The sequence below is a fragment of the Alexandromys fortis genome, unplaced genomic scaffold (genome assembly GCF_014885135.2).
Source record: "Alexandromys fortis isolate MF-2015 unplaced genomic scaffold, M_Fortis_MF-2015_v1.1 scaffold_63, whole genome shotgun sequence".
NCBI classification, from domain to species: Eukaryota; Metazoa; Chordata; class Mammalia; order Rodentia; family Cricetidae; genus Alexandromys; species Alexandromys fortis.
The window spans coordinates 7975821-7989927 of NW_026067953.1; the positions used below are offsets into that span (position 1 = coordinate 7975821).

Sequence of the window (14107 nt, forward strand, 5' to 3'; positions counted from 1 at the left end):
TACCCCCACTGAACCCAAGGTGAGGGTACAGAAAGTATGAGCGTCCATCTCTTCCCAGAGGTGTTTGAAGTTCAGATGAACTACACAGAAAACAGGCCACATCCAGCACTGGACAGATCAGTTAGTTCTGCCTTTCGGAACTCCTGAATAGGTAAGAGGTGAGCCTGGGGAGGACGAGGGGCCAAGAAAGAGAGATACACTCACCTACTGATGCTCTAGTTCATTTAGCCAATGTGGAGATGGCTATCCACACCCTGAACTGCTGCCTATCCTAGGCATCCTTTTGGGAAAGGACACTGGGATGAAGGCTGTACCAGTGCCATGGTCAGTTGGGGCTCCTATCATAAGCTTGGGCCCAGCTGCAAACTTGCCACCATGAGATTAGTCCTGAGTGAAAGCAATCCAAAGCCTGCAAAGCAAACACCAGAGAGTATTCATCCCGTACTGCCCTGCTCTGGCCCTGGCAGCCAGAGTCATTCCAGCGTGCCTGTGAAATCACAGTGGACTAGAAACCATTACTGTTTTGCATCTTGGTTTCATCCAGCACAGCAAAGGATAGCCTCTATTCCATATAGCATCAGATAAAACAGTGGTACCCAGGTACAGAGGTCAGATCCGGGGGGGGGGGGGGGGGGGGGGGGGGGGGGGGCAGGGTGCTGGAAGGAAACAAAACACCTAAGGGGAGTGCTGAGGTGTCCCTGGAGGTGGGGTGTGCACATGACCAATATGAGGGAGAGCCTAGCTGAACAGAGCTGGGGAGACACAGTAATGGGCTCCCAGGCAGAAGCGACAACCAATGACAAGGATGCTCCTGGGATCAGTCCAGTAGGTGAACCCAGAACCCCTTGCTGAGCTGGAGGTGAGGATGGGTCCAGGCCCTGCAATATCAGGGCAGGAGTTTTGGCTGGCCACCTCCTCAGTTCCCAAAGACGTACCCACTGCCGGAGGAAGGGAAAGCATTCACAAAGGCTCTCCAGGCTCAGTCATGGGAAATGCTGGGTGTCCTCACCAGTGGCTCTGTTCCCCAACGTGAGGGTTGAATAAAAGAATTTTTGGTAAGTCTGTGCTGGGAGCCGGAGAGGTTATTTCTGGCTCCCGGAGGAAGGGTACTGTTGTTGATTTATCTGTCGTCTTATTTCTGGACGGGATTGCTTTTTTTGGGTAGATGGTGGGTTGTCTCCCTGTAAGGGCTGTAACATCAGCCCTGGAGAAGCTCTGAGGCTCCCAGCTTCCCACTCCGCTGTTTCACACAGACAGCACGAGGCTGGAAGGCCCTTGGGGAGGGGCTAGCCCCAGCTGCTGGCTCTCACCAGCCCAGAGAAGAAACTCACACAGCAACGGCACTGGCACCCAGGTCACACACAGTGTCCTGTCCGAGTGAGTGAGTGGAGAAGACACAGAGGATGTCACAGGCACCGCTCTCAAACTTGCCGGCTTGACTTTAACCCAGAGCCAAACCACTCACTAGCTGAACCGTTGGTGGATGCTGAACGAGCAGAATTGGGTTGTTAGGAGCACGCAGCCCATGCCCAGCTGAGGAGACACATGGAAAAGCAGAAACGTCCCGAGTCATGGCTATGCACTGGTCCATGTCCAGCTTCCCAGGGTATGTCAGGTGTCCGAGTTCAAAGTCAAGAGCCCAGCTCTCATTGGCTGGCCTCAGTGTATTTTTGTTCTCATCTTTGCTGTTTTTTTAATACATGAATTTTTCCTTTTCATTTCTGCTTTCATAGAACACTGCCATCCCTTCCATTCCTATGATTTTGTATCTTTGGCTGTTTGACTGGTGAAACCCCCCCCCCCACCTCCCGACACGTAGTGATTATTCTCTAGCACAGCCAACGTCAGGGACATCTCTCCTACATGTGGCTCTTACATGTGGCAAATTGCTTCTACAGACTGAATTCCCAGGAGTGAGGTTTGGGGGGGTGCACAGGAATGGACGTTTCTTTGGTTCTTCCACACTGTGTCCCCAACGGATGGAAGTATTACATTGTGACACCAACCACGAACGCCCATGCTTTCCCAGCCCTGGCTGGTCCCCTCTTCAGGCAGTATCTGTTTTGTGGGGGTATGCGGGGTAGGTTCAAGACAGGGTTTCTCTGTGTAACATTCCTGGCTGTCCTGGAACTTATCTTTAAACCAGGCTGACCTTGAACTCACTGAAATCCGCCTGCCTCTGCCTCCCGAGTGCTGGCCAGGCAGCCTGCCAGAGCTTGGGTCCCTGCTCAGTCACCTGGGGTGACAATAAGTCACCCCTGTATGTGTGCAGAGCTGCAGCACAGCTGGAGGAGGAAGTGCGCTGTGTGTGACACAGAAGAGACAAGTCAGCAGGCAGAGCCTGGTGGTCTGTCCTCACACTCCTCCAGGGCACAGGGAAGGCACACTAGGCTCCCAGGAGGGAGGACAGTGGATATGCTCAGCACCGACATCTTTGATGCTCAGGACCGGGAGACTGTGGAGACCAAGCCATGTGGGGGAAGAAGGATCCCCCAAAATAAAAAGTGGCAGTGGTAATAAGCATTACCGGAGGCCCCAGAGCCAGTTCTGTTACCATCACCTGTGCATCCAGCCAGGTCACCACACCTCTCTCTTACCAGGCCCCTCCCTGGTAAGAGAGTTACATCCCTCACCTCCTGGCCTGCTGATGGGTCACAGGAGGCTACACATTCATGCTGAGCATTTGGGAACTGTCAAGATGACAGTTGCAATATGCTAGCACCCTCTAGAGGGCATTCGGGGTGCCCTGTTTCAGCCCACACAGCACCCTATCATCTAGGTCTGCTCTGCTAGGACAGGAGACTAGCCCTGGACCTCTTCCCAGCTGGCACCCATAGCCAGCCTCTCTTCACACAATCCTCTGCCCCCAACTTGTGGCTCCCTGGCATCTGAGGCCTCCCAGCAATGCCTTGCTGCTATAGGTTTCCTATAGCTGGAGACCTCAGCTTGCTTCTCAAGCTCTCTTTACTGAGGTAGCTCACACTAAAGGACTGTGCCCAAGTTCTGGGGTTCACATGGAAGCCCCAATCCTCTCAGCTCAGGGAAGATCTCTTTAATGAGGTATCCAGCTAAAATGGGGTCACCGAAATTGGCCCTAGTTCAAGAGAACTGGTATCCTTAGGAGTTCAGAGCTGAGCGTAGTGGCTGAAGCCTGCAACCCCAGCTACTCAGGGAGTTGAGGCAGACAGAGTACAAGCTCAAGAGACGCTGCCTCAGAATTTAAAGAGAGCAGACGTGCCAAATGATAAGAGCACAGGCTATCTTGAGAACTGGTTCCTATACGTGCAGTCACTATAACTCCTGGGAGGGCAACTGGCTGGGGTCATCTGGAGCCATTCGGGGATGAGGGGGAGCATTCCACAGTGGCCACAGCTGCTGCTCTGCTCCCTAAGGATTCAGAGGCTCTAAGGCCTCTGGCTCCATCGCCCTCCCTACTGACAACTACAGCAAAACTTGGCCCCCTGGCTACAGGTAAGTTACTGTGTGGGGGGGGGGAGTGGGGGGGATGCCACTGCAGCTGAGGAAGCAGGACGGAGGAAACAAATGCCCAGGGTGTGGCATTTCCCAGCAGTTGCCAGTGTGACCTGAGGAAGCATGCCACAGGCAGTTGGGTGAGAGGTTTGCCTCCAGATCAAGATGGTGACCTGACTCCTTCTCCGGGAGCCATACAGCTATTTGCATTGGGAATGTTCAGAGCCCAGGAGGGTAGGAGCCAGACACCGGCTGGGACAGGGCCAGACATTCCTGAACCCTGACCAGCTGCTGGAAATGTGGATTAGCTCAATGGCAGCTGTCCCCACTGATTTACGGTCCCCCTAGACCCTAAACGGGGCTACCCCCACTCCGCTCCTAGCTTCAACTCCTGAACTGCAGCAGCCCCCGTGTCTCCAAGACACATAAAACAATGCTCGGAGTGCTCTCTGCAGGATTCTTCCAGGAAGCAGAGATGTTAGCTTGTCCGCAGCACAGAGACCATGCTCGCCATGAACAAAATGGTATTTTTAAACACTTTTCTCCATTCCAACGGGATCCTAAATAATAAGAAAAGGAGCAACAACTCTTCTCTCAACCCCAGAGAAGAGGAAACTCCATGGAGGATTCATTCAAACAGAAATACAAATGGCCAAGAAGCACAGGAAGAGGTGCTAAGCCGTCTAATCGTGGTATTAAGATGAGACAGGCTGGTGTGGTTAGACAAACTGTTTAAGGGTAATACAGCAAGGTCTGCCAATGTGAGCATGTTTGGAATCTCAAGCAAGAAATCCCACTTCTGGAGATATATTTTTACAGAAATATGGAGAAACATCGTTAAAAAAAAGTTAGTCCAAACAAAATTGGATAACCCTATGCACCCAAATATTCAAACAAATAATGACTGAGTGGCTCAAACGCTGGAATATCATGCTGCTCGGAAAAGATAGGCTCGCTCTCCCTCTTTTTAACACTGACTCAGAAACATGACAAGGAAGGTATGAAGGGGGTGCAGGCTGTAGCAGTGTATGTGAGTGTAACCCAGATACTGCCTATTTTTTAAAATGTGTATAGATGTCACATATTTCTGCAAAGCATCAAGACCCTGGCATGATGGATTTCAGGGTAGCGGCTGCTTCTGAAGAGCAGTTAGGGCTGGAGAGATGGCTGAGATGTTAAGAGCATTAGTTCTAGAAGACTCAGTTCGATTCTTAGCACCCATATGTCAGTTCACAACTGTCTGCAACTCCATGGGCACCGCATGCACATGGTGCACAGACATACATGCAGGAAAAACACCCATATGCATAAAATAAAATAATTGATTGAAAAAATATTTGAATCAGCAGCATGGAAGGTCCTGCAGGCTGACAGAAAACTCAAGAAAAGATGTTGTCTATCGCTGGAAGTATGGAGACCTTTGGGGGCAACCTGTCTCGAATTTTCGAGTGTACTGGGTGGAGTTCTTGCTAGAAGCTTCACAAAATGGGGGAGGTGGGGACCACTACGTAGATGGCTAGACAGAAAAGTTTAAGAATAACTATATTTTATTTTATTGATTTTCTGTATTTCCATTTACAAAATCGAGGTGGATCTCATAATAGGGGTCATGTCACAATTCACTTAGCACTCCTGGAATAAGACCCAACACGTCTGACATTTTTCCCTGTCCTCTGCTGGCGCCGCCCGAGGCACCAAGTGGATGAGAGGGTGCAGCACTGGGGCTACATGGGACAACTCAGCAGGTGTCACAGCCGCAAACGCAGCTGTCCAGAGCCCTGGTGCTGCGGATGTCAGGTCTGGGGATCATGGGGAGCAAGTGTCTGTGCTTTCATCCCCACACAACCAGTTTCTTTCCATAGCCCTGAATTCTCTAGCGACTCCATCTTCCCTAACCAAAACTTTAAAATGGCTTCTTTTCTGGCTAGACTGTCGGTATTTAAAAATCTTTCAACTCTGCTTTCTGTTCCCAAGTCTCATTTTAATTCCCTGTCTTGCCACTCCCGCAAGGCTACAGCCCTTAACATGGGGGACACAGAACACAGAAGGAACACAGCAATCTTTGGTTCCTGTTGAACCTGGGTGGCAATGGGAGCTGCCATGAACAACGACTCCGCCAGGTTGGTGAACAGGCACAGCTTGGACCTGATGGGTGGCAGTGGCCAGCCTGAGGCTATGCTCCCAGGTGATCTGTCCACAGTGTACTCTGGCCTCAGGGCCAAAGCCCTGCTCCCTGCAGTAACATAGGCTGCTCCAGCAAAGAACAATTATATTATTTTCCAGTAACTACAGAGGGCAGGGATTTGGTAACCAACCACTTGTAGAGCATCTAGTGGACATCTGAGGCCTTCTCCGGTCAGAGTCACTTCTTATATTAGAGGGTGCTCACTCTTGGGAACCAGGTGGCAGGGGCCCAATCGGATGACCTGGGAATTATTAACCATAGACCCCAGCACCTGTACGGCACTATCCCTAACAGCTATAGAGTTGGGCAGGCACGCAGGAGCCAGAGTACCCTTGTGGTTAGGAGCCAGGCTCAGAAATCCTGGCTAAAAGCAACCCAGACAGCCTAGGTGCTACCCCAAACCTGCCTCTGGCTTTCCTGGAACCCCGAGTCATCCAGCTCAACATACACAGGTGCACTCATCTCTAAAATAGGCAAGCCTTCCTCGTAAGAGTCATCTCGAGAAGAGCCACCAACCACACTGTCAGACCCACAAGCATGGCTCAGAGCGGGTGGGTGACGGTAGCTCTCCTAGGATGGACAGCCGCACCCTCACCCACAACACCCACCCCTCTTTAGAGAGCCACTTTTTCCAGAGCTCTAAGCTACATTCTTCTTTTTCCCCTTGGTGTCAAGATTACTCAATTTCAGTCCTGCTTCCAAACTGCCTCCAAGATGAACCATGATTAAATTCCCATAAAACCACAGGCAGAGAAGATTGCTTGCACCACGCACGCCCCTCCCTGGGGAGGCTAGTGTCCGGGACAGGCCATTTGTCACCTCCCCAGCTCATGAGGGAGGTTACGGGAAAAGGAGGGCAGGAAAGGCCAACCTCACCCCGACGTCCTCAGAGACCTAAAAAGGAGCCTTTTCCCCAAGACCCTTCATATCTATTATCCCTGAGGACAAGGACACAAACCCACGCCATCCAGCAACACTCAGACGTTTCTCACACATGGCTTCAGTCAGTTAGGTAACTGGCTAGAGCCATGCCTATAATGGTTCAGCCTGGCAAGCAGAGCCAAGTCTTGGCTTTGGGGACTGTGTCTCTGGACCCTGGCCCTGTGTGGCACAGTGGGTTGTCCCTGTGAGAATTGGCCTTCAAATGCATGCATGGTTTGTCATCGCGGCCTCCGCCTCCCTAGCTCCCCGCGGCCTGTGTCAGGCAATGTCATGTTTCTGGGAGCTTCCACCTCTAGTCTAAGCTGAAATAAGGCTCGGGGTGGCCTGTGCCTCTGCCTGAGGGGTGGGAGTGGTGGTGGATACAGGCACAGGTGTATGCCCGTCGCCAAGTGACTATCTCCACGGATAGTTATAGGAATGAGTCCTGGGTTAGGCCTGGATGTGTCATGCAGGAGCCGCCCAGCCTCACATGCTCATTGAGGGAACTGCTGTTGAGCTCAGGGGCAGAGGCTACACCCACACGGGCCAGGAGCTCAAGGGCCATTCCAAATGCCATTCGTCCATGAGAATGGCAGGTCTCCAAAGGACGAGCTCACATTTTTGGTAGGTATGGCCTGGCAGATGAACTAGTGTTCCCTCAGATTCATGCCAGCCCTTCTAGATCTCAGCTGGGCAAACAGCTGCCCAGACTTATTTCCCGACTCCCTTGCAGCTCAGCATCCAGCTAGTTCTGGTCACTGGGGGAACAATATCTTGCAGCTTCCAGAGCCTTCTGAAAGGTAAGTAGGGTTTGTTCCCTTTTGATCCCCATCATCTCAGGATGTGACGGCTAAAGGCTCAGCCACTGCTGTGGACCAGGAGGGCCATGCAATCAGAGAATAAGGTTCTGAAGCTGTCTGTGCGCTCATCCTCTGGGCCTTTACACAGAACAAGGGAAGCCCTACTTTACTTATGCTTTGCTGTCATAGCAACTTAGGTTTGAGTCTGGCGGACGTAAGGCAGAGAACCGTCTGTCTGGCTTCCCTTCCCGGCCCTAGGAGGACATGAGCTCTGGGAAGGTGAGGCTGAGCCCATACAAGGCACTGACTATATAAAGGCGGTAAGATGGTCTGGTGTTCTGACAGCTGAGGCCAAAGGCCTCCTGTCACCCTGATACCCTTTAGGGCATGGTTCTCCTAGGGAATGCTCTGCATGAGGATGATAGCCACATACGCGTGGACACTGGCCTAGATACTATGTTATTCTTGGGGCGCCTTCCCCAGGGGCCACAGCCATCTTCCTTCCCTAGTCCAGGAAAGCCAAAGGCTCTGCAGCAGCCTCTCCCAACTCTGGCTTCCCTGGAGGCTGGGTCTCAGAGAACAGGGAGGGCCGCCTCAGCCTGGGGGTGCTGGCAGCTTAGGAAGGGCTAACCAAGCCCCTTCTCTCTAAACAAAAGCCCTGTCGTTTGCATTGCTATAATTATCTGAGGGAATTTCAGGGGTAATTATGGTCGTTTACAGCAAGCCTAAAAAGGGATGTGTTCCTCCAAGGGAAAGCTGGGTCTGGGGCACAGGCACAAGGATGCGCTTCCCATGAAGGGTCCCTGCACCTGCAGAGGGGCTGGAGCGGGGAGACACCAGGGGCACTGCCGTGGAGCCGCCCCCTGCTAGCAGGAAAGGGCTCAGAAAGGCCAGGTGGCCCATTGCCCTCCTGGAAGAATACAAGTTGGCTTGGTGCAGACAATAAGGAAAATTCTGGGTGCAGCACTCAGCCTCCCCCCTCAATACTTCCTGCCAGTCCAGAACCATTCGTGCTTTAGTGTATAGTCAATGGTTCTCGCAAGCCCTGGCAGGCCAGGCCCGCCTGGGAGGACCTACATAAATCCCCCTATCTTGTGGCTTCTAGGAGACAACGTCTGGGACTGTGACTCCAGATCCAGCAGAATGGCTTCTGCCTGGTGTCTTCCTTCCAGTGGCCTGTCCAGCCTCCCATGCTTGATGTGAGCCACTGTCAAAAGGTCTAGAACCTAGGTGTCCCTCACCAGGACACTGGGGGTGACGGTTAAAAGCAGCTTCAGTGTGTCTATACCAACCTGTTGAGAATTTCATATCACTCATTCAAGCAACACAATACTGTCTAGAAACAAAAACCAAGTCCCACTCTGCTCTCCGGCTTGGCATTCTCAAAGTCCTTCATAAGTCACCATCTGCCAGCTTCCTTCAATGCCCTCACCACCCTTGTCTGCAGGCCAGCCCACAGCATGCTCAGGCCTTGCCTACCCCAGCTCTGCCCACTCAAGAGAGGTCCTTCTCCACAGGGACCTAGGGAAGGAGTCCTCCTACATTCCTCTGAATCTAAGTCACTGTGTCCCGCCCCCACCCCAGAAAACTCTTAGAGCCCACAGTCCCGTACTTGATGCTGTTGTTCCTAACACGCTGCGACCCTTTAGTAGTTTCTCGTGTTGTGGTGACCCCACATTAAATTACTCCAGTGCTATGCCATCACTGTAATGTCGCTACTGTTATGAGTCATAACATAAATATCTGTGTTTTCCCATGGTCCTAGGAGACCCCAATGAAAGGGTTGTTTGACCCCAAAGGAGTCACAGCCCACAGGTTGAGAACTGCTGCTGTAGTAAAACAAAGAGTTAGCTTCCTGAGGTCAAGAAGGCCCGGCCTAACGCTCAGAGCAGTTCTGGGCAGATGGCCCACTGAAGCGCCCCCCTCCCCAGCAGGGTGAACTGTCATTCACGAAGAAGCCTGAATTGTTGGCTTGAGGCCCACTTCCATCTTAGACAGAAACATAAGCACTAGAAAGCAGTGTTTAATAAAGTCTTATCTAGGAAACAAACTAGGATGTCCCAAAACTCAGGAAAGAGACCACCATCTTGGGGGCACAATAGGGAATGCCCCAGGTAGCAGCAGGATCCACCCGGGGCTTGGCTACCCAAGTTACCTAACCACTGGGTTCTCCCTGGAACAGTCCCCAGACATCTTCAGACCAGGCTGTCTGCAAACCTCCCAGCAGTGGGCAGGCTCCCTAAGGCAGTTTCAGCACCACGGCCTGGCTCCTTGACCACGAGGTGCATGCTCGCACCAGCCCTGAGATGTCCTTGAAATCAAGGTGCGGGGGCCCTGACTTCCCACTCATTAAAGTCTCCAACAAGTCCATCTGTGTCCCTGCCAGTGTCGCCTGCCACGAGGAGACACGGCCAGAGAACAGCCCTGCACTGCACCGCCTGGACTTCACCTTCGAAACCATGAGGCAATTAAGCCTTCCCTTCCCGCAGAAGGCTTGGCTCAGGTACTTTGCTATGGCAACAAAAAGCTGTCTAATGCGGGCTCCAGGACTCATCTGGAAAATGGTCAGGATCACTGCGCCCAGCAAATAGCGCTGACAGACAGAACACGGGAGGCTTCGGGCCAAGCACGTGGTGCTTACCCAATAAATGGATGCTCCCATATCCCTATCCCTTTATTCAGTACTACCTCTGGTCCTGTCTCCTGGACTGAGCTCACTGGTCCTGCCCCCACAGCAAAGGACCATTAGGGTCAGGGTTCAAGGCAGCTTAGGCCACAGACATGGTCTGTGTGAAGGGCAGTGGGGGGGGGGGCATTCAGCAGCCCCTGAGCTGGGGCAAAGAAAGAAGTCTGTTGCTTAGAATGAAAACAAAACAGCTCAGCAGGAGACACGGGAGCAAGGAGACTAGGCAGCTACCTTCCATGAGGGTCTTTCTAGAATGTCTGTCTTACAGAAACACACCTCGTAACGGCCGTCTGCTTTCTTTTGGGGCTGGCCTGCTCCCCGGTGGGGTCAGGTGGGACAGAGAGACAAGACCTCTGGAGACAACCAGCAGCTGGCAGATGTTCCACAGGCAGGGGAGGCTCCGCCCAGGGGAACAGCCTGTACCCCATGATGCTCAGCAGCATCTCTCTGCATCTGATTAGAGACCTGGTTTCCCCTTGTCTCCTTTGCCCTGTTACATAACTCCACTCCATGTGAGTGGTTCCGCACACACGCCTGTTCCCTGACCACAGTGCTATCAGGACACCTCATCTCCCCCCCAGGGGTTCAGCACAGCAAAACCCTTTGCAGCGGTCAGAACTCGAGAAGCATTCTTTGGCTTGTATTTCTTAACCCTGGTTGCAAAGGAGAACATAGTTCCTCCCTACCTACGATGGCTGCCCCAGAACTCAATTCCCTCCTGTGCCAAAGTGCTCAAGACAAGATCCCTTGCCCTTCCTAGAACATTAATAACCCATGACTGCAGAGGTGGGTGGGCCACACCTGTCAGGAGGCTGAGCCACATGTGTCCATACCTTTCATGTAGGCCTCAATCTTGCGGATAAGCTCGTAGGACTTGGAGCGGTCTAACAGGGTCCTGATGGCGGGGAGGGGGTCCAAGACGATGGTCTCAGGGTGAGCATCAATGTACTCCTGAAAGAAAAGCCCACTGTGGTTAGAGGAGGAGGGAGAGGCCACAACAAGAGCAATGACAGGGCCGGGCGGTGGTGGTGCACGCCTTTAATCCCAGCACTTAGGAGGCAGAGGCAGGCGGATCTCTGTGAGTTCGAGACCAGCCTGGTCTACAAGAGCTAGTTCCAGGACAGGCTCCAAAACCACAGAGAAACCCTGTCTCGAAAAACCAAAAAAAAAAAAAAAAAGAAAGAAAAGAGCAATGACAGGGCTGTGCGCCCACAATCCTCCACGAGTCTGCTCTTCTCCCTCCTTTCCCCATGACATGACTTTGATTAAACTAATAAAGGCCCAGAAGAGGACATATGACCTTGCATCTGTCTACTCAAAGGCAGGCTTGGGGTTTGGCTGGGATTCTTCTCTGCCTCCTGACGGAAGAAGCACAGAGGTGTGTATCTGTGCATAGGCACAATGGAAACTTAACCAGAGTGTACCTAAGGCCTGAGCGCAGAAGGGGAGAGCAGTTGTGCTCTGATGAGGTCATGTGCCCCTTTGGTAAGAGTTCTGTCTGAATCCAGACTTGGTCCATCTGCTTGGTATGCTCCATCAGAGCGCCAGCCCAGCCTATGGCACCAATGGATAAGGGAATGTGTGACGAACAGGACTGTGCCACTTACTCCGGCCATACCACTGGGTGTTCAACCTTGTTAGAAAGGTGTCAGCCAGGAGGACTTCCCCTCCAACATGGAGCAGTTTTTTGATCTCAAAGGAAACTGGGGTAGGGGACAGCCTTTGAAGAGTCTGCCATCATCCTGGAAGGAGCCGACACTTACATGGGAGACAAGACGCTATAAGACAACTCAGTAAATTAAAGGCAGAGGGGCTGGGAAGATGGTTCAGCCAGTGAAGGGCTTGCTATGCAAGCACAAGGATCTGAGTTTAATCCCCACATCAGGTGAAAGCAGGCAGGCAGATCCCTAGGGCCTGCTGGTCACTCAGCCTAGCCTACTCGGCAAGTTCCAGAGGAGTAAGAGGAAACAAGGTGGGCAGTTTCAAATGAACACTTGAGGGTGACCTCTAGCCTACACACACACACACATGCACATGCAATACGCACAAACACAGATACACACGCATGCACACACAATACGCACAGAGACACGCATGTGCGTGCACACAGACACACACATGCACAGACATGCACGCACACGCACACACAGAGAAACACGCACACCCACAGACACACATGCACACACACACAATATGCACACACAGACACATGCACACATGCACGCGCACACACATGCAGACGTACACACGCATGCCCACCTACTTGTACAGAGAAACAAACATGCACACATGTGTATACACCCACCAATAGACAAGAAAAGCCACTCTGTCGTGACTGCATGAGCCCTAGGCAGAATGAGTCAGAGCAACTGTTGACATATGGAAATGAGACTGTCCTCTCTGGCTCTTCACATTTATAATTTGAAGGATATAATTACAAGATGCTGAAGAGGGCTTCAGTAAAAAGGCTGGCTCAAGGAAAGCCCTACCCAGCACCTGTGAATAAGGACCTATTTGGAAATGGGGTCGGGTCTTTAGCCATTATCAAGTTAGTGGGCAGTTGTACTGAGTATGTGTGAGTATGAGCCAGATCCTCCCTTGGCCTCCAGGCAGAACTAACCCTGCTAATATCTTGAGTTCAGAATTTCAGTGCCCAAACTATGATAGAATGAATTGCTAAGTCACCAGGCTTATGGTCAAGACAGCCCTGCCCCCCACCCCCCAAAAAATAATCACACAAGTTCACTTTATCACCGCTGCCTTCAAGCCAGCCCCACCCTGGTCCACACCCTAGGCCGAGGTTAGCAAAGGTCAGAGGAGAAAAGACCCACAATGCTGCTTCTCAATAAGCTTTATCAACACAGAAGGAGCCATTGAATGCTTTCTAAGAGAGCCTATTTTTGTTCCTAGTATCACTTCGAGAGCATCTAAGGCAAAGCCAGAGTCATACTCACTTGGTCTGCAACTGTCCTTCCCATGAACTCACACAGGACTTCCCTTCTCTCCCTCTCTCCCTCTCTCCCTTGGATGTGCACCACCTGGGGAGGCCTCTGTGTTGGCACCAACTCTAGTAGAGTCTAGTGTCCTGCCCACTCCTGAGACTGACTCCCTTTGCCCCGTGGCTGCTTATAAAGCTGCTATGCAGATAAATGAAGAATGGCCAAGAGGCCACACTGCTGTGCCCACTGCCACTCTCTCCTAGTCTCAGCTTACCTAGGGCTGTTCCTGAGCCCTGCTTCTCCCATGGGGACTTCTCATGGGCAAGCATCACTGCTTTTCTTCATGGAAGTATGCTGACACACAAGCTGACCACTCACCGGCCCCCCTCCTCCCTATCCTGTTCAGAGACTTCAAAACATAACTCCACAAGTGCCAGTCCTGGGGTGTCTTCCAGATGCAGCAGACACCCCAGTGAAGAGGAACCTCTACAGCCGGTTCCCAACTCCTCCACGGTCTTAGCCAGCCCTGAAAGTCCCAGTCAGTCCTTCAGCACTTGAGAGGCAGAAGCAGGCGGGATCTCTGTGAGTTCGAGGCTGGCCTGGTCTACAGAGCGAGTTCCAGGACAGCCAAGGCTAAACAAAGAACCCCTTTTTTGAAAAACTTAAAACAAAACAAAAACAAAAAAACCCACTCCCTCAAACCCCTTCCCAGGCCACTGCTTCCAGAAGCACCCTGGTGTGTCAGGAAGAACACGTGACAGGGACCTAGGCAGCCAGCAGCTGGGCTTCTCAGGATCTCTCAAGATATACCCGGATGACCCTGCAGGTTCTTGTACGGACATCCCAGGAGTCTGCTGGCTAGAGAAACCTGAGGAGCAAAATTCCAAGGCCACATAAGACTTCCCTGGAGAGGGCGAGAGACTGTTTTCTGGTAGTACTACAGGTGTCAGCAGGGCTGCATGCACTTGCTGTCCCCGACACTCACCACCCAGGGGATGATGACCTGTTCTCCCCAGCAACTGAAGCCACCTAAACACAGATGTGCATTTCCTCCCCTATGCCCCAACAAAGCTCATGTGCCCCCACGTTCCTGCACCAGGACAGA

The 14107-nt window shown here is 52.2% G+C and overlaps 1 protein-coding gene across 3 annotated transcripts in view; it reads right to left on the reverse strand.

Annotated features, from left to right (window-relative positions):
- The window catches only part of Itpk1 (inositol-tetrakisphosphate 1-kinase), a 134576-nt gene that overhangs the window by 24288 nt on the left and 96181 nt on the right, over positions 1–14107 (reverse strand). For all 3 annotated transcript variants that reach the window (XM_050151543.1, XM_050151545.1, XM_050151546.1), the window contains one exon: positions 10897–11014. In XM_050151543.1, coding sequence (XP_050007500.1) covers positions 10897–11014 — 118 coding nt within the window. The remainder of the gene's footprint in view (positions 1–10896; positions 11015–14107) is intronic.